The sequence below is a fragment of the Natrix helvetica genome (genome assembly GCF_964273705.1).
Source record: "Natrix helvetica genome assembly, chromosome: 10".
Classification (NCBI taxonomy): Eukaryota; Metazoa; Chordata; class Lepidosauria; order Squamata; family Natricidae; genus Natrix; species Natrix helvetica.
In genome coordinates, this window is record NC_138561.1 from 23,106,697 (window position 1) to 23,126,800 (window position 20,104).

The 20,104-nt window shown below is 62.8% G+C and overlaps 2 protein-coding genes across 11 annotated transcripts; one reads left to right on the top strand and one right to left on the bottom strand.

Moving 5' to 3' along the window:
* Positions 1–96: 96 nt before the first annotated feature.
* NOB1 (NIN1 (RPN12) binding protein 1 homolog) lies at positions 97–2,817 on the bottom strand. Of its 3 annotated transcripts, none has more exons than XM_081963283.1 (9): positions 2,667–2,817; positions 2,434–2,566; positions 2,212–2,345; positions 1,981–2,052; positions 1,527–1,673; positions 1,240–1,416; positions 1,047–1,144; positions 819–963; positions 97–549 (listed from the first exon to the last, which is right to left on the bottom strand). In XM_081963283.1, the coding sequence occupies exons 1-9, from the start codon at positions 2,727–2,729 to the stop codon at positions 280–282; spliced, it is 1,239 nt and encodes a 412-aa protein (XP_081819409.1). In that variant the 5' UTR covers positions 2,730–2,817; the 3' UTR covers positions 97–279. The 3 variants fall into 3 exon arrangements, with proteins under 3 accessions (XP_081819409.1, XP_081819408.1, XP_081819410.1); XM_081963282.1 differs by having other exon boundaries at positions 1,981–2,055; XM_081963284.1 differs by lacking the exon at positions 1,240–1,416 and having other exon boundaries at positions 1,981–2,055.
* Positions 2,456–19,473, top strand: WWP2 (WW domain containing E3 ubiquitin protein ligase 2). Of its 8 annotated transcripts, none has more exons than XM_081963274.1 (24): positions 2,805–2,988; positions 3,324–3,386; positions 4,329–4,476; positions 4,815–4,936; positions 7,729–7,872; positions 8,284–8,380; positions 9,404–9,525; positions 9,730–9,901; positions 11,039–11,128; positions 11,348–11,522; positions 12,493–12,547; positions 13,819–13,900; positions 14,018–14,146; positions 14,272–14,350; positions 14,442–14,513; positions 14,599–14,687; positions 15,049–15,208; positions 16,324–16,457; positions 16,709–16,849; positions 17,012–17,132; positions 17,797–17,901; positions 18,041–18,137; positions 18,250–18,322; positions 18,414–19,473. In XM_081963274.1, the coding sequence occupies exons 1-24, from the start codon at positions 2,820–2,822 to the stop codon at positions 18,511–18,513; spliced, it is 2,739 nt and encodes a 912-aa protein (XP_081819400.1). In that variant the 5' UTR covers positions 2,805–2,819; the 3' UTR covers positions 18,514–19,473. The 8 variants fall into 8 exon arrangements, with proteins under 8 accessions (XP_081819406.1, XP_081819400.1, XP_081819401.1 ...); XM_081963275.1 differs by having other exon boundaries at positions 11,378–11,522; XM_081963276.1 differs by having other exon boundaries at positions 2,850–2,963.
* The last annotated feature ends 631 nt before the right edge of the window (positions 19,474–20,104 follow it).

Sequence of the window (20,104 nt, forward strand, 5' to 3'; positions counted from 1 at the left end):
AAAACGTAGGAGCTCTCTGCTGCTTGACTGTCTAACCACAGGGGAAACTAGAGAAGGGTCTCTATAGGGAAAAGTTTCTATCAGCTACACCGAGCATCACTTGAAAGAAGCCAAATTTATTTTCTCTACATCTAAAAAACAGCCATAATTGAAGAAAAGCCAAGGTTTATTCCAAATACTGTTGCTCTGCTTCTCGAGAGTCCAAGTCAACTTTTTCAACTTTTCCTGCAGTCCTTCCTGGATTGCCTCACAATGGACCTTTCACCCACAGCCTCTCCCTCACTTGTTTTTCATAAACTTCTTGCGACTCATGTTTGGGTTCAGGCGCCTCCTGCCCGCACCCAGTGCTGCATCCCGGATCTGCAGATTGGCTGCCCGGCTGTGAATGTCGTGTTCAGCAAAGGGAGAAACTCCAGCCACATAATCGGGGTCAAAGGCATTGGTCTTCTGCCTGGCCTTGCGGGAGAGCCGCTGCTGGGGGAAGCGCTGGTCCTCTGTCAGGTGGGGGTTACTGGCATGCTTGCCTCCTTGCGGAGCTGGCAGGGAGTGCTGTGGAGACAAGCCCGGCAGGCCGTTACCCCCCTGGAGGCAATAGCTTTCCCTGGGCTGCAGAGGCCCTGAGCAGCCTTGATCTGCCCAACCGGTTCTCTGGTGTGTGGCAGGCGAGCGGGGAGTGGCTGCCTAAGGTAGCTCGGCTGCTCCCAGCCCAGCACTTCGGGGAGGGGGGGGCAGTAAAGGAGAGGCAGCTTAGAGCATTGGCAGCCCCTGCTAGAGGGGAAAGGGCAGGCAGAAGCAGACCACCAGGACGGAGCACTCACCCGGAGACCACGTGGGTTCAGGACTTTGGGGTTCTGGGAAAAATGCAAGTGGAAGCTGCCATCGTCTTTCACTGTCACGGCCACTTTCTTCAGTGTCTTGTTCCCACAGTGGGGGCAGAAAAGCCGGGTCATTTTTGAGGTCGTCCTGGAGAGCAGCAGCACATCAGCCCCATGAATGCCCCTTGGCTTCCCAGCCAGTAGTCAGCCTGGCGCTTGCAAAACACATACCTGAAGCAACCATGGCAACGCAGGATGTAGCTGCGGGCATGCTGGATCAGCAGACCGTTGAACGCCAGCACATGTAGCCCCATCTGCATCAGAACGTTCTGGGGGGGGAGAGAGGAAAAGGCAAGTCAGGGGGGGTCAGAGCACGGCGAGGCCCAACTGGGGTGAACGGGGCTGCCTGGTCTCATCCGCTTGCCTGCATAGCAAAGTCAGTGGTGACGCAGCCAACCTGCACCTTGGCAGGCTCACTCCCCCAGCAAGGGCTCTTCTGGATCTGCTCAATGTTCCTTGGCGTGATCCAGCCGCTCTCCTCCTCCTCACTACTCTCCTGGCCTTCAGGGTCCCCCGACTCCAAAAGAAGAGGGTCTGCTATCTGTGAAGGACAGACCAATTGGGCAGGATCTCTGTCAAGCCCACTGAGTCAAGGAATCCCCCAGTGTCCAGTCACACAGCACGAGGGAAGGGAGGCAGGTGATCTCTTACCAACAGGCCCTCCAGATCTTCCTCTATGCTAGGCAGAGGGTTCCTCCAGAACAGGAAAGAAGAAAACTCTGTCTCTGCAAGTGCTACAGGATCTGCTGGATCTGTTTCTGCTTCCAAAGGGATCCTCTCATTCCCTGGGCATTTTGTCTCGGGGTTGAAAGTGAGAAACACAATGAATCTCAGTCGATGCTGGGCCTGTGCAGCAGCCTCCCTGGGGCACCTGTCAGTCAAGGCAGCTGCTGTCCCAGGAACTGGCAAAGCAGCAGCCCTTTCTCTGCATCTTCCAGCCTCCTGTCCTTGGGAAGGCTTAGTGGGAAGAAAAAGCTTCTCCCAGTCAGGGCTGAGCAGCCGGGGCCAGCGCTGCTCCTTCCCACAGCCATCAGCAAAAAGGGAAGCTGCTTCGGGGCCCTTCTTCCCCCACACCAGACTCGGAGTGGCTGCTTCCCACAATTACCTTGGGAGGGACATGGAAGCCAGGAACATCCACTGGGGCTTCGGGGTGACGGTTTGTTAAGCTGAGCTGCACCTGCTGAGTCCAGGACAGGGAGAGAGGGCACCGGGGACAGGCCTTGAGCGGAGGGCGGCAGGCCCGGCTGAGCCTCCCCTTCCCCACCGAGCCCCCTTCTCCCACCAGCAGGGCATCTCACAGGCACCCGCGCGGCATGAAACTCGGCGCCGGTGGTACCTGGGGCCGCGGCTCCGTCCGCAGGGGGCGCCCGCCTCCATGCTCGGCCTCCAGCTGCAGCGTCAGGGCCAGGACCTGGATGTCGGCGGCGGAGAGGCTGCGGAAGTCACCCGTCTGCTTGGAGAACTCGCTCACTGCGGGCACAAGACGGACGCGCTTTCCAGGGGGCCGGCGGGGGGGGAGGGAGGGATGGGCGAAGGCCGGGCGGGGGGTATCACTCACCTAGCCGCACATGCTCGGGGAAGGGATCCCGGAGGAGCAGCTCGAAGGGCAGCCCCGCCAACCGCCGCCGCGCCGCCCGGTCCCGGATCTCCGCCAGCACCTCCCGGGTGGTGTAGACGCGCCTGCCGATCTCCTGCGGGGGCAACGGGTGAGACCGGAGGCCCCTCCCCCCGCCCCTCCCGCAGGAAGGTTCCCCCTCCCCCGCCGCTCCCTCTGCCCCCCGCCCGGGCTACCTGGAGCGGCGCCCCCCGCAGGAAGGCGCTGGCGTCGGCCACGAGATGCTCCACGGGCGCCATGCTGAGCCCGGCCAGAGAGCAGCGACGCGCTAGAGCGGCACCGGCGTCGGAGGAAGTGTCGCGGTTTCCGGGTGCCCCCCCCCGCGACTCATGCGGCCGCTCTGCTCCTCCACGTTCCGCTCGCTGATCCGGCCGTGCCCGGGTGACCCGCCGTCACGTGACAGGCTCCAGAGGCGGAAGTGCCCGGGAACCGCGCCGGGAATCCCCGTCCAGAAGCTCCGCGGGGCCCCGGAGGTCGCGGCGGCCGCTCCGCAGGCGGGTGGGTGGGTGCAGGGCGGCCCCGGCCGGGAGGAGAGCCCCTACTCCGCTGCCGACTCCCCGCCGCCTTGACCGCGCCGGGCCGCTCCTCTCCGGACTTCGCCCCGGCAGAGCCAGGCGGGGCCTCTTCCGCGTCCTCGGAACCTCCGGGTGCCCGAGCCGCCAACCCCGCCGGGCCAGGCGGAGCCTCCGTGGCCGCCTCCGCCTCTTGCCGGCCGCCCCGGGACCTCGCCGCCCCCTCTGGGCTCCCCTTTCCCCGCGTTGCGACTCCGGTGCCCGCCGGTCTCTTGCGGCCGTCCCTGCCTGGAGCTGAAGCGCCCCGCTGTCGCCTTGCAGGTGCTGAGGATGCGATGGCCTCCGAGGGGCTCCCTGGGGAGAAATCTCCGCTGACGGTGAAAGGTGGGTCCCGCTTTGCCCTTCTGGCTCTTGGCTGCTCCCCCTTCCGCCGGGGGCTCGTCTCCTGCCCGGCCAGGGGTCATCGCCAGCAACAGATCTGGTCCTCCCCCGGCTGTAAAGGGAAGGGGAAACGCTGCCGTCTCCTCTGCTGGAGGCAGCCGCGGCACAGGAGACTCGAACCGCCAAAGTGCCAACCTTTCTTATTGACCAACTCAGTGTCTTAGCCACTGAGCCACCTGTCATGGCTTCAGTGTGCAGGGAGATATTTCACTGCAGCTCAGATTGCCCAGCCCAGCCCAGGCCTTTCTGGGGTCTGTCCCTCTCCTCCCCTGCACCCCTTTATTTAAAGCTCCCATAATCCATCTGCAAAGCTCCCTGCACTTTGAATGAACACCTGTGGTGTCTATTCTTCCTGTTTAGTGACCTTGAAAACCTCGGTCGCTCCTTGCTTTCCTCTAACTCCCTGTCCTTTGGAACCAGGAACAACATCCTGGCACAGATGCAGCATAGTTGGGGGAGCCCCTCCGCACCCCCGTCAGCCTGGCCAGCTACTTGCCATGCCCCCTGAGCGCCACTAGGGGGCTCCCAAAGCCCAGCGGCTTCTCCCACAGTCTGGCCAGCCCCTGGCGCTGCCCTGATGCCCTCCCTCCCTCCCTCCTTCTCCTTTGGAGGTTTCCAGGGAGCTTTGGCTCCAAGTGTGCGGAGCCTAGAGAATTGGGCGTTGTGGCCCATGGAGGCAATAGTTACTTTGCACCCGTGAGGCTTTGTCTAAACTCTTTCAGTTAATTGAAGGGGAAGTTGGTGTGCCTCCTTGCCCCGTGCCCTCGGATCCTGCCAGGCACATAAAGGATGGATGCTGCTGTGTGCAGTGTGGCCTATTTGATGGGTGGAGGAGCAGAGGCCGGGATGAGTGAGGGCCGTCACGTCCGTCCCTTCCTCCCACAGTTGTTTCAGCAAAGCCCAAGGCCCAGGGCCGCCAGTCTCGGATCACCTCCTTTGTGGAGGTAGTAGCAGATGGACTCGCCAACCAGGCCAAGAAAACAGGGAAGCAGACCGGGAGCTCCGAGCTGCTCTGGAATGAGAGCCTGGTGCTGTAAGGACCGGGGCCCTGAGGCGTTGGGGTGGGGTGGGGAGACAGCATCGCTCCGTCGGCCGTACATCCCTGCTCCAGCTGGGCAGCTTACCATACCATGGAAGCAGCCCCTTGCTGACCAAGGCCTGGGGACTGTGCCAGGCAGATTTGCAGGAGGACCGGGTGGGGATTCCTCTGCCACAGCTGCCTCCAGGTGGGTCTCCTCTTAAGACCAGAATGCTGCGTGCTCCTGCCTGCTGCTCTTGGGCCCCGCTTAGGTTTCCCCCCCCTTTTTTTTTTAATGGTTTGCCTGTCAGCGTAGTGCCAGGGGCTGAACACCCCATCCTTCTCTCTCCCAGGAATGTCACTTCTCAAAGCCACCTGGATCTGAAGCTCTGGAGCTGCCACACCCTGCGCAATGAGCTGCTGGGAGTGGCGTCCGTCAGCCTCTCCAGCGTGCCGAAGCAGAGCAAGGGGCAAGGTATCTCTCTGCTCCACTGAACCTCCCTGCCCTCCTGGCCTGGCAGCAGAAACACCCAGCCAGGAAAGGAACAAGGCCACCTTGTGAGCAGCTGGGCGGCCTCCTAGGCCCGCAGTGGGGCGATGGCAGCAGCAGCAGCAGCAGCAGCAGCTGCTGCTGAGACGGAGGTCGTCCCTCCTCTGGCTGCTGGCCATCTGCTGCCCCCCTGGCAGTTACTGGGGTGGCCTTGGCAGCTGTGGTGCATAAAGGTCTCCATTCAGGGGCAGCACAGGGCTCAGTCTGTTCAGCCCAACTGCCCCCTCCCTCCCCTTGGCTCCTGTGCAGAGGAAACTGCCTCCTGAGGGGCGGGGCTGAAAGAAAACAGGGAGAGCCGAGGGGGGGGGTTCTTCCTGCCTGGCGCTGTTGGTCCTGCTACCTTGGAGGTCTTTACCACTCGGAGCAGCAGCATTGGACGGAGCCTGGTGTGCCCTTGGAAGCCCTGGGCCTTTGGGGGCCACCCTGCCTGAGGCGCCCTTGGTGGCTGGGGCCAGAGGGCAGTACTGGGGTGAGCCTCCCCCTTTCCCATCTGCTTTTGCTCACCTGAGCCGTCCTCCTCTGTGGCTACAATGCTCCTTTCATCAGGTGGAAGGCAATTTGGGGAAGCAAAAGGAAACGATTGCGCTGGATGCAGGAGGAGAATGGAACTTGCCTGACTTCAGCTGCAGGGAAAGGCTTGGAACGCTGCCGCTGGGCCCCGGGGCTCTGGGCTTACACTTCCCCAGCGGTTGTAACCCAGACTGGGGGAGATGCTGGGTGATGGGGAGGCCCGGAGGAGACCTGGCAGCTCCGTGGCCTGCATGCCCAAGGGAAACGGGGAGGCTTCTCCTGTCTTGCCCCGGGGCAGCCAATGGACGTCCTATCCCAGTGAGGGAGAGTGAGGAGGGGAAAGCCAATTGATCCTCTCTGAAAGAGTGGCTGGCGCTTCCTCCGATCCCTCCTGCCAGGCTCTACTCAAGAGATGCCCCTTGATGGGAAGAACGGACTTGTGGGTGGACTGACCACTGTGGAATCTCCTGCTTGGCCTTCTTCAAGCAAGGACCGAACTGGCCAAACTCTGTGGCAACAGAGCCCCGCAGGAGCTGCCTTTGACCCTGCTGGGAAAGGACTTTCCTGGGCTCCAGCTGAGCCCTGTGCCCTGCCAGCCCCCCCCCCCGCCCCTCCTACAGCAGCTCCCCCGGAGCCTGAGGCTGCCCGTTGGCCCCTTCTGGGCTGGAGGGGGGGAGGAGAGGCCGGCAGCCCTCTGCAGCTTGAGCAGGGGAAGGGATCTGAAGGCATCCAGGCCCCTCCAGCCCCTCTTCTCTAGCCTTAAAGGGGAGGGGTCTCCCTCTCCTGCCTGGCCTGATGCGCCCAGCCCCAGCAGTCTCTTCTGGATGGGCTGGGAGGAGGCCCTGCCCACAGATGGGGGGGGGGGCAGGGCAGCAGTGGCTTTCCTGATGGTGGGTGTACCTGGAGTGGGGCGGGTGTGTATTGGGAGGGGAGTTGAAGGAAAAGCAGTCCGCTCTGGGTGAACCAGTGAAGAGGTGAGACAGAGTCCTCCTTGTCCTGCTTCTCATTCTCAGTGTGTATTGAGGGGCACTTGGGGAGCTCACTTTCAGCCCCCCCCTCCACGCGCCTTTGCAGCTCCGGCCGGTGGGAGTGACGGCATGCAAGGAGGGAGGCTGCTGAGCAAAAGCTGCCTTGCCTCCAGAGACACCAGCCCTGCAGGCTGCTGCTCGGCATGGGGGCTCTCCTGGCCAGGGAAGGCAGCCCCTCCACCAGGATTGCACCCCCTGGAAAACTGGGTATGGGGGACCCCTTCTGTCCATCCCTGCACCCTCCAGCTTTTTCCATGGAGCCTCTCTGGATTTCCAGATCTTAAAAACACAGAATCAACACTGAAAACAGTTTTCCGGAAGAGAATCTGAGCGCCATTTAAAAAAAGAGAGAATTCCATGTTTTGTAACTCAGAAATTATGGTTCTAATTCTTTTTTTCCTTTCTTGAGATTTTTATGTTCTACTTTGAGATCAGTTGCAGTTCTGAGGCGCTGTTATATACACTTTTCAAACACTGAACCTCTCCAGCCCCAAATTCAGACTCTTTCCATTCCTCTCCAGACCAAATCTGCCCCCAAGTCCAGCCCCTTTCCTCTTTCCTGGAGTCTGTTCCTCTCCCCACCCACAACTCCTCACTCAGCCTTGGGAGGTCCGTGGGGGCCCTTTTTCAGGAGGGGACTGGCATGCTCCCCCACCCCCACCCCCCCGGGAGTCCCAGCCAAGGGAAGCTCTGCTGCGAGAAGCCAGTCCAAGGCCCAGCCTGCCTTTGGGAGCCTCTCTGGGGGAGCCCCATGGAACAACTGGAGGGGTCTGGCCTTGATGGGGCCCACAAGTGGGGCTCTCCTTAGGGTGCGCGGAGTCCTCCGCTTGGAGAGGGGGGCTCTCAGCCTTGTGGGGGGCAAAGAGGATCTGGGGAGCAGCAGTGGGGAAGTGGACTGCTGAGGTCTTTATGGGGCGCCTCCCCCAGCATAAAAGGAGACCTCTCCAGGGCTGGGCTCCCTTCGAGGGGGGGGGGGTGAGTTGGCGTTTGGCCTTGGGTAGCAGTTGGGCTCCTGCTGGCCCCAGAGGGGAATGCAGGGACCGTTCTTGGCGATGGGGAGGCAGTGGCTCCTGGGGGGAGAGAAGAAGCAGCTGCCCGATGAGAAGGAGGGCACAGCCCTGGGGTGAAGCTGGCTCGGGCATTGTGGGTGCTGATGGGCAACGGCTTTCGCCCTCGCAGTGGAGAACAAGCCGATGACCTTGAACCTGCAGGCAGAGAACAGAGGCGGCCTCCTCTCGGGCGGGGAGCTGACGGTCCTCCTGGATGGGCCTGGCATTGAGGTGGCCAGCCTGCCTAACGGCCCTGTCGCAGCAGCTGAAGAAGGTGAGGAAGCAGGAGCTGCCCGGGATGGGCGGCCCTCCCCATCCCTGCCTGCCTCTGCAGTACCTGTGGGGTGGGGAGGCTGCAGGCACCCACCAGCTGAGCCCCCTGGGGACGAGGAGCAGCCTCTGGTCGGAGGTTGAGGGGGGAGCAGATGCCCCTGCTGCAGGGCAAGCAGGCTGGGGTTGGTGGGTTGAGGGCTGCCGGTGCAGCTGGGCTCCGAGGCCTGCCAGAAAACACCAGCCCAGGGAGCTGCCCTGGGCAAAGCCCTTCAGCCGGGCCATGGGAAAGCCTTCTGGGGGCCTCAGGGGATCCTGAAGCTTTTCTCCAGGCCTCTCTCCTACTGCAAGCCCCCAGTCCTGGGGGAGCAGGGGGGACAGGCTGGCTCCGTTCCCCAGCTTCTTGCTTTTTCAGGGCCCCAGGGAGCCGGAAGGGAGTCTGGGGGCCCAGCCACCTCCCCGGAGAACAGGCCCCAGGCCTCCAACACAAGCGGCCTTGGTGGCTGGTCCAGGTAAGGCTCTGGAGGGGATGCCCCACAAGGGTGGAGAAGTTGCCCGGAGGCTCCTGGGCTGCAGGGGGAGGAGAGCCAGCCCTATTGCTCCCCCCAGGGCGTGCAGCCCTTCCCTTCTTCTGGCCGAGGTGGTCAGTGCCCCTCACCAGGCTCCCTGGGGGTCACCTGGCCGCTGCAAAGGCTCGGGGGGGGGAGGGGGTCATGAGCTCCTCCCCAAACGGGGCACTCCCTTCTGTGTGTGGGGTGGGGGCTTTCCTGGGAGGGGAGCTGCTCTGCTGTGCTGCTTCCTGGGCCTCTGGGCCACCTGCAAGCCCGGGGGGGGGGAGGTGTGGGCCCGGCCTTCCCCCAGCAACACCCGTGTCCTTTCCCTGGGCCCATTTTAAGCTCCGTCAGCTTTTGCCATGCGACTGCCTTGGTTCACTTCCATGGGCTATTAAAACACGGTGCCACGTTTGGGGCCTCGAGGAAGGCTGCATCCAGCCCTCTGCCAGCCAGGCCTCCTTGGGAGGCAGCCGGGTGGTGGTGGTGGGTTCTGGAGCCAAGGGGGGCATTTTGGGCGCATGGGATCAAACCACCCCATCGGGTGAGTCGGTGAGGTGATTATAATTGTATTAACTGATCTTTGTCATCAATCTTATAAGACGGTTCTGTCAGCGCCTTAGGAAAGGGGGCAGCCCATTTTCCTGGAGCCCACAGGGCTGAGGATTCTGGGAATTGGAGTTTCCAGAGAGGCCTCCCTAGTTCCGCCCGGGAGCATTGAGTGGCCCTGGCAAGTGAGGCTGCCCAGCGGGAGAATGGTGGCCTCTGCACTAAGCGTCTCCTGGGGCTGCTAACGTTTGACCACCCCGCCCCCCCAAAGGAGCCCCCTCAGAACCCCAGGAGGCCTCCGGGGCTCTCTGCTGGGCTCCCCTCTTGCCCAGGCGCCCGAGGGAGCAAAGCCAGGGGCAGCAGTCCCTCTTTGTGAGCAGGCCCGGAGGGGGGGAGGGGCTGTCAGTGGTGATCTCCGGTTTATCTCCTTCCCAGAGCCCCCAGGTCAGCAGCGGAAGCCCCCAGGCAGAACGTGGGCACCCTGGAGCACAGCCCGAGCCCGAAGATCCAGCCTCCGCAGCTGGGCAGAGGCCAGGAGGGCAGCCAGAGCAGGGCAGGTTGGCCTGGGCACAAGGGAGATGCCTGTCCAGCAGGCCCTGACAGTTGCATTCCGGGGGGGGGGGGGGGTGTTTGTCCAGATGTTGTGCTCTGGCTGGGGTTGTTGAGCATTGTGGTTCAGCAGCCGCCAGAGGGGCCTGGGGCATCTGCGCCACTGTGGGGAAGGCGTGGAGGAGGGCACTGTGGAGCCTCTGTCTTTGCAGTGAACGGAGAGTCCGAGAACCCCGCAGTCGAGGCTGAGGAGCAGCAGGCTGGGCCCCCGGAGGCCTCCCCCCAGCCCAACGTGGCTCAACCCCCCCCAGAGGCGGAGGAGCCCAGCCCAGATGTCCAGGCCTCTCAGGTGGCCGTCCAGGCGCTGGAGACACTGCCAGCCGGGTGAGGGGCAAGGGGCCAGAAGGGAGGGAGGGAGCGTCTCTGGGTTTGTCCAGTGGGTGGGTGGGGGGCTTTGGGGCAGACCTGGCCTGGAAGGGGAGGCCGGCAGTCTGGCGCAGGGCTCTGGCTTCCTTCCACGGGGGGCTCTTACACCCCACCCAAACCCCGGAGCACAGAGGCCTCCCTCATTTTCCAATGGAAGAGCTCTTCGTTCAGTGTCTCCTGGGTGGGTGTGTCACCGCCAGGTCCTCAGTGCGTCCTTGTGTAGTTGTGTGAGCCCTGTTGTGTTTGGCTCAGCGGCTGCTGGAAAAATCCCAGCCTCTCAGAAGCTCTTTCATGCCCACGGCTCGGCTGCGGTGAGGGAGGGTCCCTGTGGTCAGGGGGGCAAGGCTCCCATGCGCAGTCCCTGCATCCCCTTTCCCCCCAGAGGGTGAGTCCCCGGTGGCTTCACGCCCCAACTTGTGCTTGCCCTCAGTTCTCCTCCAGCGGCCCAGAGCTGTGCGTAGCCCAGCCCCGTTGGCCTGGAGGAGGGCTTGCGAGTGCAGAGGAGACCCCACCCAGAAGGCCCCTCCCCAGTGGATGCCACTGGCTGCCCCCACTTCCTGCCCTCCAGCCCAGCATCTGGTTCCTATCAGCAGCGCGTCTGGTCCGGGAACAGCCAGCCAGCCTCATTGACCCAGGGCCTTTGCCCGTTCACCATTCCCCTGTCTTGTGCACACAAAGGCGCATTATGCTGCCTGCTACAAGCACGGCACAGGCTGCGGTTCCTTGCGCAAGGCCCGGCCTCTCGCTTGGATGGCCAGAGGGGCTCAGCGGGGCCGTTCCGCTCCCAGCAAAGCCTGCCTTGGTTGCTTCGCTTGGCCAGGGGCTGTTTACAGGGGCCCCGTGTGGAGCTCCTGGACTGCGGCTGGAGGGGAGGAAGGGCAGCGTCTCTCTCTCAGTGCTGCCTTTCAGAGTCCAGTCCTTGACAAGGGGCTGCACTTTGCCCTCCCTGGGAGGGGACCCCTTTTGGAGCGGCAGAGGTGGCCTTCAGGCTTGGCTTTCCAAGAGATTCCAAAACACGCGGAGGAGGGGAGCCGGGGGTCTCCGGGAATGCCCCCCGCGGTCCCCTCACTTCCTCCTCCCCCTCCTTGCCTACAGGTGGGAGCAGCGAGAGCTACCTAACGGGAGGGTCTATTATGTGGACCACAACACCAAGAGCACCACCTGGGAGCGCCCCCTTCCGCCAGGGTAGGTACTGCAAGTGTCAGGGCTCACCCCAGGGGATTGCCCTGCGGCACCCAAAGCCCCCGGGGAGTCTGGTTCCAGGCAAGCTGGGGCCCCCAGGCGCCCCCTCCCACCCCTCCCCGGGGACCCTGGCCAGCAACCCAGAGGTGCTGAGCGCCCACCCACACGGGGGACCCCGAGGGAAGCCAAGTTAACCTGGTGAGGGGCTCCTTTTATGTGCAGCTGGGAGAAACGTGTGGACCCCCGTGGCAGGTATTACTTCGTGGACCACAACACACGCACCACCACGTGGCAGCGCCCCACCGCTGAGTATGTGCGCACCTACGAGCAGTGGCAGAGCCAGCGCAACCAGCTCCAAGGCGCCATGCAGCAGTTCAGCCAGAGGTTCCTCTACCAGGTAGGGGCCTCCTCACACACACACACACACACACACTGGAAATCGACAGAAGGCTGGCTGGTCCCACTCTTGGGAGTCTCCTCCAGCATTCTCGGGGTTGGTGGATCTTTCTGGCTTCACTGACTCTGCAGGTAGGGTGGTAGGCAGGTAGGAAAGGAACGGAAAGGCTCCCTTCCCAAGGCTTGAGAGGGCCAGGGATGCTGGGGAAGGTTGCTCTGGTGGCACCTCCTGTTCCCTTCGTTGGCAGCACAGTCCTGAGGCTGGGGGGGGGGGAGGGGAAGCGGGGGGGGGGCAGGATCAGGCCACAGGCATTTGAGAAGAAAACCTCCACACAAGCTGCTGTGTGTAACTTCGCAGTGGAGGCTGGGACTCCACACCCCCCTCCCTCCCTTTACTGGGTGGGAATCCCCCGCGCGCACCTTTGGGGCACAATGGCTGCTTTTCTTCCGACCTCTGGCTCCTCTGGCAGTCCTGCCCTCTCCAGAGCCCCTGCTGAGAGCCGGGGAGGGGGCTATCTAAACAAGCGGCTGGGGCTGCTGCTGCTGGCAGCTGTGTCGCACCTCTGCCCGGAGTTGCATAAAGGTGCTTTGTACCAGCCCGGGCGGAGGGGGCTGCTGGGGAGACGCCTGTCTGGGTGGCATAAATGTGCCCTCTCAGGCCGAGCCCATCTCGCGCCCAGGCGCTGGTTTCGCAGCCCTGTGCGAGGGGGAGGCGGCGGCGGCGGTGGGCGGCAGGCCCAGCCAGGAAGCTCTGGGCGTGGCAGGCTTGTGGGGATGATTTCACTGGAAAGGCCTGCCACATTTCCCCTCTCGCCTATGGCTGGAGGAGGCTGGCCGTGGGGCTGCGGTGGGGCTCCTTGCCTCAGCCAGCACGCGGCCAGAGGCAGCCACAGGGCAGAGGCCGCCCGGCTCCCTTCTCAGTCCCTGCCTCTAAAGCTGACCGGCAGCTGCCCTGCCTTTGCTCCTTCCAGTCCTCCGGCACGGCTGCGGACAACGATCCCCTGGGCCCGCTTCCTTCTGGCTGGGGTAAGTACCTCAAGTTGCAGGGCAGCCCCTCTGGGCTCTGAATGCAAATCCTGCCTTTCTCGTGAGCCTGCCTCCTGCACCGTTGGAGTCCCTCCGTTCCCCCTTTTTCTTTCCTCCCGTGGGATTGGCAGGGGGAACTCTGCTTCTGATGAGCCCGGCTTGCCTGGGAGACCCCTGAGAGCGGGGCAGCTGGGGGAGGCTGCTGAGGTGGAGACCGAGGGAGCCCCAAAGTCTGGGGCAGGAATCTTGGGGAGGGGGGTGAAACTGCCTGGTGCCAGCTGTGCGGCCCTTGCAGTGCAGCACAAGCTAGGGGGCCAGGGGCCGGCCTGCTCAGGAGTGACCCACGCAGTTCTGTGGCAGAGAAGCCTGCTGAGGGCTGGCTTGGAGATAGGCCGGAGTCCAGGAAGCTCTCAGTGCGAGTCCTCCCTTGGGCAGCCGTTCTCTTTCAGCCCAGCCCACTTCACAGGGTGATGGGAAGTGGCAGCCTTCTGTTGGCTGCCCGGAGCTGTGCAAAATGAAGCTGGGTTATCAGTGAGTCTTCTCTCCCAGCCTTCCAAGGCTTGAGAGCCCCATCTGAGGGCCCAAGAGCCAAACGGCTTTTCTGGGGGGCTGTGAGCAGGGCAGGGAGGGGGGTGCGGGGCTGGGCTGGGGGCCGAGCAGACTGGCAGGATCTGCAGAGCTGGAGGAAAGGAGCAGTGAGGAGAGGGGAGGGGCCTGCCACGAGAGCCCCTCAGCAAGACTCCCACCCTGGCCCCTTGGACCCCGAGGCTCTGGTGGCAAGACCATGTGCAGAGCGCCAAGCAGCAGCTCCAGGGAAGCGAACAGCAGCCCTTGCTCCTCTGGCACCCAGAGCCCTCTGGGAAGAGCCTGGGGCCTTCCAGGGGCCCCCACCCTCTGCTTGACCTCAGCCAGCCCCCTCCCCCCACCCGGCCTTCCCCTGGGGCTGAGCACCCATCCCTGTGCCTGCCTGCCCTTCTCAGAAGGGGGGCAAAGAAGGAAGCCCTTGGGGGCCCGTCTTCTGAAGGTTCAGGCAAGGGGGTCCCAGAGGCCCAAAGAAGGGGAGGGCTCCGCACCAGACTTGAACAGCGCCCCCTCCAGGCCAAAGGGTGCGCAGAGCAGCACCTGGAGCCCTTCGGTGCCAGCAGAGACGACCGGCACGCCCCCGGCTTCCCTCCTGCTCAGGCTGTTGGGGGTGGGCTGTGCCGAGCTTTCCAGGGAACTCCCGGGGGCCCCTTGGCCAGAAGTGCCTCCCATCCCTCCTTCCCTTGCAGAGAAGCGGCAGGACAACGGGCGAGTCTACTACGTCAACCACAACACCCGCACAACGCAATGGGAAGACCCTCGCACCCAGGGGTGAGTAGCACACCCGCACGCTCCGGCCACAGCCCCAGAGCCCCTCCTGCCCACCGGCTGAAGAGCCAGGGAAGGCAGGCAAATGAGCAGCTGGGCTTCCTTCCCTCCCGTGGCCAGGATGGTCCAGGAGCCGGCCCTGCCCCCCGGATGGGAGATGAAGTACACCAGTGAGCGGGTGCGGTACTTTGTGGATCACAACACCCGCACCACCACCTTCAAAGACCCCCGCCCTGGATTCGAATCTGGGTATGTCCCTCCCTGCCTTCGGAACTCTGCCGGGGGGCCCAGCGAAGGAAGGGGCCTCCCTGGAGCCGACTCTGGGCTTCGGCAGCTGGGCCTCGGGGAGCCTTCATCTCCCTCCTCCCTCCTAGGAACAAGCAGGGGGGCTCCCCAGGCGCTTACGACCGGAGCTTTCGCTGGAAGTTTCACCAGTTCCGCTTCCTTTGCCACGTGAGTCCTTGGGAGGGGGGGTCAGCTGAGGAAAGGGGGGGGGGGCGGCAGGGCAGCCAGTAGGACCCTCACAGCCGCTTCTCCCCCACAGTCCAACGCCCTCCCCAGCCACGTCAAGATCAGCGTCTCGCGGCAGACGCTCTTTGAGGACTCCTTCCAGCAGGTGAGGCTCGGCCTTTGGGAGGGGGGGGGGCTGTCCACTTCCCACCCACCCCCCCTCTCATCCTCTTCGTGGTTTCTCTTTCCAGATCATGAACATGAAGCCCTACGACCTCCGGCGCCGATTGTACATCATCATGCGTGGGGAGGAGGGTCTGGACTATGGGGGCATCGCCCGGTGAGTTGGCAGGGCACGTTGGGGGGCTGGGCGGAGCTTCTGTTCTAACCCCCCCCACCCCCAAGACTTCATCCAGTCATGCTGGAAGATGCGGAAGGCGCAGGCGGAACGGACTCCTGCCTGCCGCAATGCCCCCTGCGTGCCCAGCCCTCCCTGCCAGGGCCCCTGACACGTCTCTCGGTGTCCCGCCAGTGGTTTTACCCTATGGTAGGTGACCTGGTGCTGTTCTACCACAGGGTAGAACCACGGACGGGATGCCGGGGCTCTGCACCGAGCGAGGCAGCCGAGGCTGGGGGAGAGAGGGGACTCGGGAAGGGGGGGGGGCAGGAGCTTCACCAGCCGGTCCTCCCTCTCTCCCCAGCGAGTGGTTCTTCCTCCTGTCCCACGAGGTGCTCAACCCCATGTACTGCCTCTTCGAGTATGCCGCCAAGAACAACTACTGCCTGCAGATCAACCCTGCCTCCTCCATCAATCCTGACCACCTCACCTACTTCCGCTTCATTGGCCGCTTCATCGCCATGGTGAGCCAGTCCCTCCCTTCTGGCCCCCGGGGGGAGGTTAGGTGGGACTCAGGCTACCCCCCCCCCCCAATTCTGCCCTGCTGGCTGGGATTAAAGTGCTTTGGGCAAGGGGGGAGGGGCGGTGGGGAAGGGCAGCAGCCTCCAGAAGCAACTTTTTCACACGGGTGGGGGGTGGGGGCTCTTTCAGTGGAAGCGAAGGGCCTCCCCACCTTGGTCACTAACATTTGGAGAGGGAGCCGTAGTGCAGAGCACCCAGTGAGGCAGAATCTGCTGGCACCAATCTGGTAAAAGGCAGAGGCTCTTGTGGGCTCAGCAGGTGCCTTTTATCAGTCCGGAAGGGTGGCATCAGACGCTGCCCTCCTGTGCCCAGGGGACATTTCCACACAGTCTGTTCCCGTCTTGGGAGGCCGCCTTCCTTTCCTTTTGGGGAGGGGGCAGGCAGGAGCAGGGACTACAAGGCCTGGGTGCTTTGAAAAGGAAGGAAAGGAAAAAAACATCTGGAAAAGAATACAGCACCTTTTGTAGGAATGAAAACATTTCCTTTTCTAAAAAATAAATAAATCCTTAAGGCTGCTTTGTTTCTTTTCGCTTGCAAATGGGGCATAACGGAGGCTGACCTAATTGCTGGTGCGAAGGGGCACCGAGGGGGGGGTCGGCCTTTGTGCTCCCTCTCCAAATGCAGCATCACCTTTTCTTAGCGGGGGGGGGTGATGGGGGGGAGGCAGTGCCCACTTCACCCGCCTCCTCGCTCGTGGCTCTGGAGAGGGCTGCAAAGTCAGACGGCCCAGCCCCGGGCCTGGCTGGAGCTCTGGCTCTGCCCCCCTCACGCCCTGGGGGTAGCTGCAGAAAGGACTGGAGAGCTCCGGAGCTTCTGGCACCCCTTTCCTTGGGCTGGATTACATTAGTGGGGCTGGGGAGCAGGGGGGAAGGCAGGCTATCCCGGGGCACTTGGGGACTCTGCAGGGTGCCCCGACCCTTGCTGGGTTGGCGAGGGCACTGGGCTCGATCCCAAGGCACCCGTCTCATGCCAAGGTAGATGAGTCCAAGAGATGCTGGGCTGCCGATCGGGGTCCCAGGGACAGGAGTGATGCTTGGGGGGCCTCCTGTTTTCCCAGGCGCTCTACCATGGCAAGTTTATCGACACGGGCTTCACGCTGCCCTTCTACAAGCGGATGCTGAATAAGCGCCCCACCCTCAAGGATCTGGAGTCCATCGATCCCGAATTCTACAACTCCATCATCTGGATCAAGTGAGTTCTCCCCAGGCCCCTCTGGAGGGGGGCCTCCTACCTCGTGTCTGTAGGGAGGGGGACAAAGGGGGTGGCCGCCTAGCTGCCAAACCCCTTCCTCTGTGGCTCCTTGGGGGTCGGCTTTGGGTGTCGGGGGCAGCTGAGACAGGGAGGGTCTTGGGAGGGTTGATGACAAGTGTTTGTGTCTTGCGGGAGGCCTTTGGAGCCCCCCTGTCCAGCCCCCCCCCAACGCTTCTCTCTGGCGCTTGCAGGGAGAACAGCCTGGAGGAGTGCGCCCTGGAGCTCTACTTCATCCAGGACATGGAAATCCTGGGCAAGGTGACCACCCACGAGCTGAAGGAGGGCGGGGAGGACCTGCGGGTCACCGAGGAGAACAAGGAGGAGTACATCATGTGAGTGGAGCCTTCGGGCCAGACAGGGAGGTGCTGCGTGCTCCTTGGGGGCGCTGGGAGCCCCTTCCTCTGGGCCGAGGGTGCTTGGGATCCCCGCAGGGCAGAGCAGTTGGGCCAGAGAGTTTTGCCAAGGAGTGGCTGAGTGGCTCTCTCTCCTGGCAGGCTGCTGACCGACTGGCGGTTCACCCGGGGTGTGGAGGAGCAGACCAAGGCCTTCCTGGATGGGTTCAATGAAGTGGCCCCCCTGGAGTGGCTGCGCTACTTTGACGAGAAGGAGCTGGAGGTGAGCAGGCCGTCCCGTGGCAGCAGGGACCTCTGGCTCTTCCCTCAGGACGGCTGCCGGCCCCGGCCCCAGAGCCAGAAGCCCCACAGCCTCACCTGACCGAGGGAGGGAGGGAGGGAGGGAGGCTCCCGAGGTGCACTCGGGCTTGGCTGGAGTTTTGGGGCCCCAAGTTTTGACTCCCGGAAGCTTCTTGGATGGGTCCCTGAGGTTTCCTCAGCAGGCTTTGCAGGAGTGGTTTGTCATTGCCTCCTGCTTGGGGCTGAGAGGAAGTGGCTGGCTTTCCCAGAGCTCACCATCTGCCAGCGTCTATCCTGGTGCTTTAAACGCAGCATTAAACCGACTACACAGCCGATCAGCCAGATGAGCTAAATCTCCTCTGAATGAGAAGGGCATTCCGGACGGAGGTGACCGTGGCCTTCCAAACTTTCCTTGGAGGGCCATTCTCCCCCAAGGCCAGTCTGGCAGCTCCCGTCCAAGGAGGCCGATGCAGGTGGCCTTGTTGAATTCCTCCGCAAATGCATCGCGGGAGCCTCTTTACTTCATGCACGCACGGCTTCCTCAGTCAGGGGGTTGTGGCCTTGGGCAGCCAAGCTGGCCTGCTAAGCGAGCCAGGCGGTGAGGCTCAGGCTGGGGCAGACCGGATCTGTTGCTGCTTCCTCCCCAGCTGATGCTGTGTGGTATGCAGGAAATTGACCTGAGCGACTGGCAGAAGAACACAATCTACAGGCATTACACCAAGAACAGCAAGCAGATCCAGTGGTTCTGGCAGGTGGGCAGCCAGAGGGGCCAGGAGGGCTCTGCAGCCCTCGGAGCCTTTGGGGGAGTCCACAGCCGGGGTGGGGGGCGGGGAGGTGACCCCAGGACTGGTCAAGAGACCTACCCTCACCTCTCTCACCTGGTGGCTGCAGGTGGTCAAGGAGATGGACAACGAGAAGAGAGTCCGGCTTCTGCAGTTTGTGACAGGGACCTGCCGCCTGCCTGTCGGGGGATTCACAGAGCTCATTGGTCAGTCTGCCCCCCGCGGAAGGGGGGAGGGAAGCAGGGCCCATTTTGGGGGTCAGGCACCCTGTTCTGCAGATGGCCTCGGTGCATCTCCTCCTCTGCTCCCCCCCATCAGGCAGCAACGGACCCCAGAAGTTCTGCATTGACAAAGTGGGCAAGGAGACCTGGCTGCCTCGGAGCCACACGTGGTGAGTCGGGGTAGCAAGACCTGCAAGATACCCCCCCCCCCTCAAAAAAGGGAGCAGAGCTGCTCCTGCCAACCGGTGCTTCCTCTTTCAGCTTCAACCGCCTGGACCTGCCTCCCTACAAGAGTTTTGAGCAGCTGAAGGAGAAGCTTCTCTTCGCCATTGAGGAGACGGAGGGATTCGGGCAAGAGTGAGGCCCGCCTGAAGGAGCCTGAGAAGAAAGGACAGAATCCTGGGGGACACAGCATGGAGTCATTGTCTCGGGGACCACTGGGGCCAGATCCTGTAGAGGACGCACCCCCCCCCCACAAGGCTTATAGGGGGGGGGGGCTGGATCCCAGAGCCCGCCTCCTGAGTTGCATTTCCCTGGCATCTCAGCCCCCTTATCATGGGCACTGTGGGTCTCCCGCAGGCCCACCTCTCCCCTCCCTCTGTCCAGCTGCGCCGGCCAGGGCCTTTCCTCACCCACACAGCACTTCAGCAGCACTTCCCCACCTCCCGCCAGCCTTAATGTTACCCTGAATAACCGAGGCCCAGCCGCACTTGGGCTGCTACAGACTGGCTGGCCCCGAGGCCTTCACTGTCAACAGCTGAGCTGAGCTGCTGCCACTCTTTGGGGCAGCTTCCGCTGGCTGCTCTCCAGCCTGGCATGGGAAGCTGTGGCTCCTTTGCAGACCAGCTTTTGCTGTCAAGGTGCAGCCCTTGGTCTCTGGAGAGCCTGGAGTCTGGCCACAGCAGGCCCTGGGAAGCATCCTTGGAAACCCCCAGGCAGAATTGACCCAAGGGCTTGCGTGTCCCCAAAGGCAGGCAGCATCAGAGACAGTTGAGGGATTTCCTCGTGGTTGTCTGGATTTTATGACTGATTTCCCCGGCTTGTTTGTGTCATGGAAGCCGGAGGGGCAGGCAGCAGAGGCCACTGCAGACCCAGGAAAAGTGGGCTTGTGCATCTTAACGCTCCTGGGGGGCCCTTGGCCTCCATGGAGGGTATGTGTATGAATGTGTATAAAAACATGTATGTGAATATATAAATGTGTATATAAAGGTCTCTGGACACCCAAGAATTGCAATAGCTTTTGATGGGATCTTAACTAGTTTTGTACTGCACCATCTGCCTCAGTGAAGCCGTCTCTGTGCAATAAACTATCCGCAGCTGCTCATGCGTCTCTTGTGTTGCAGATGGGGAAAGGACCCCATTGGCAGGCGCCTCATTCCCAGGTGAAAAGGGGGAGGGGGGAGGGAAGCAGCTGCTGGGGAAGGGAGGCTGACTCCAGGGGCATTGCCTGCCTGCATCCTACTCTGCTTTCTGGTAGCCCATTCACAGGGTGGGCAGTCGCTCCGCCTGCCTCTGCTGAATGGCGCCAAAGCTAAGCGGAGCAACGGAGCCTCTTGAGGCAAAACCTGTTTCCTCTGTCTGGGTTCTCCCTCCCCGACCGACAAGGGTGGCATCTGGGGAGAGTGCCATGGGCCTGGTGGAGCCTGCTGGGCGGTGGGCGCTTACGTGCAGACAGGCAACAGGAAGCCCGGGGAGACCAGGAGCCGTAGGAAGAGCAGGGCCCCCGTGCAGCCCTCGGCAGGGCCCCCGTGGATGTGGCTCTCCTCCCGCCCTTGGCACAAGGTGCCTGGCCAAGGAGCAGTTGGGCTTTGCTTGGCCTAAAGCCAAGGCAGGAACCCCCCCCCCTTCCCTGGGGGAAGAGAGGGAGGGAGGGCTGGTGAACCTGTCTTCCGAGTGGAGCTTTTGCGTCCCACCAAATTCAAACTACCTGGGGTAGTGCTGCCATCTCCCCT

What these genes read in the sequence shown, in the direction of transcription:
- WWP2 (XM_081963274.1), top strand. Translation starts at nt 2,820, where the DNA reads ATGCGGCCGCTCTGCTCCTCCACGTTCCGCTCGCTGATCCGGCCGTGC. An exon ending in GACTATGGGGGCATCGCCCG is followed by an intron (nt 14,688 to 15,048) that starts GTGAGTTGGCAG and finishes CTCTCTCCCCAG; the next exon opens with CGAGTGGTTCTTCCTCCTGT. An exon ending in CTGCCTCGGAGCCACACGTG is followed by an intron (nt 18,323 to 18,413) that starts GTGAGTCGGGGT and finishes TTCCTCTTTCAG; the next exon opens with CTTCAACCGCCTGGACCTGC.
- NOB1 (XM_081963282.1), bottom strand. Translation starts at nt 2,729, where the DNA reads ATGGCGCCCGTGGAGCATCTCGTGGCCGACGCCAGCGCCTTCCTGCGG. An exon ending in CGTTGCCATGGTTGCTTCAG is followed by an intron (nt 964 to 1,046) that starts GTATGTGTTTTG and finishes GCTGCTCTCCAG; the next exon opens with GACGACCTCAAAAATGACCC. An exon ending in TGAACCCACGTGGTCTCCGG is followed by an intron (nt 550 to 818) that starts GTGAGTGCTCCG and finishes TTGTCTCCACAG; the next exon opens with CACTCCCTGCCAGCTCCGCA.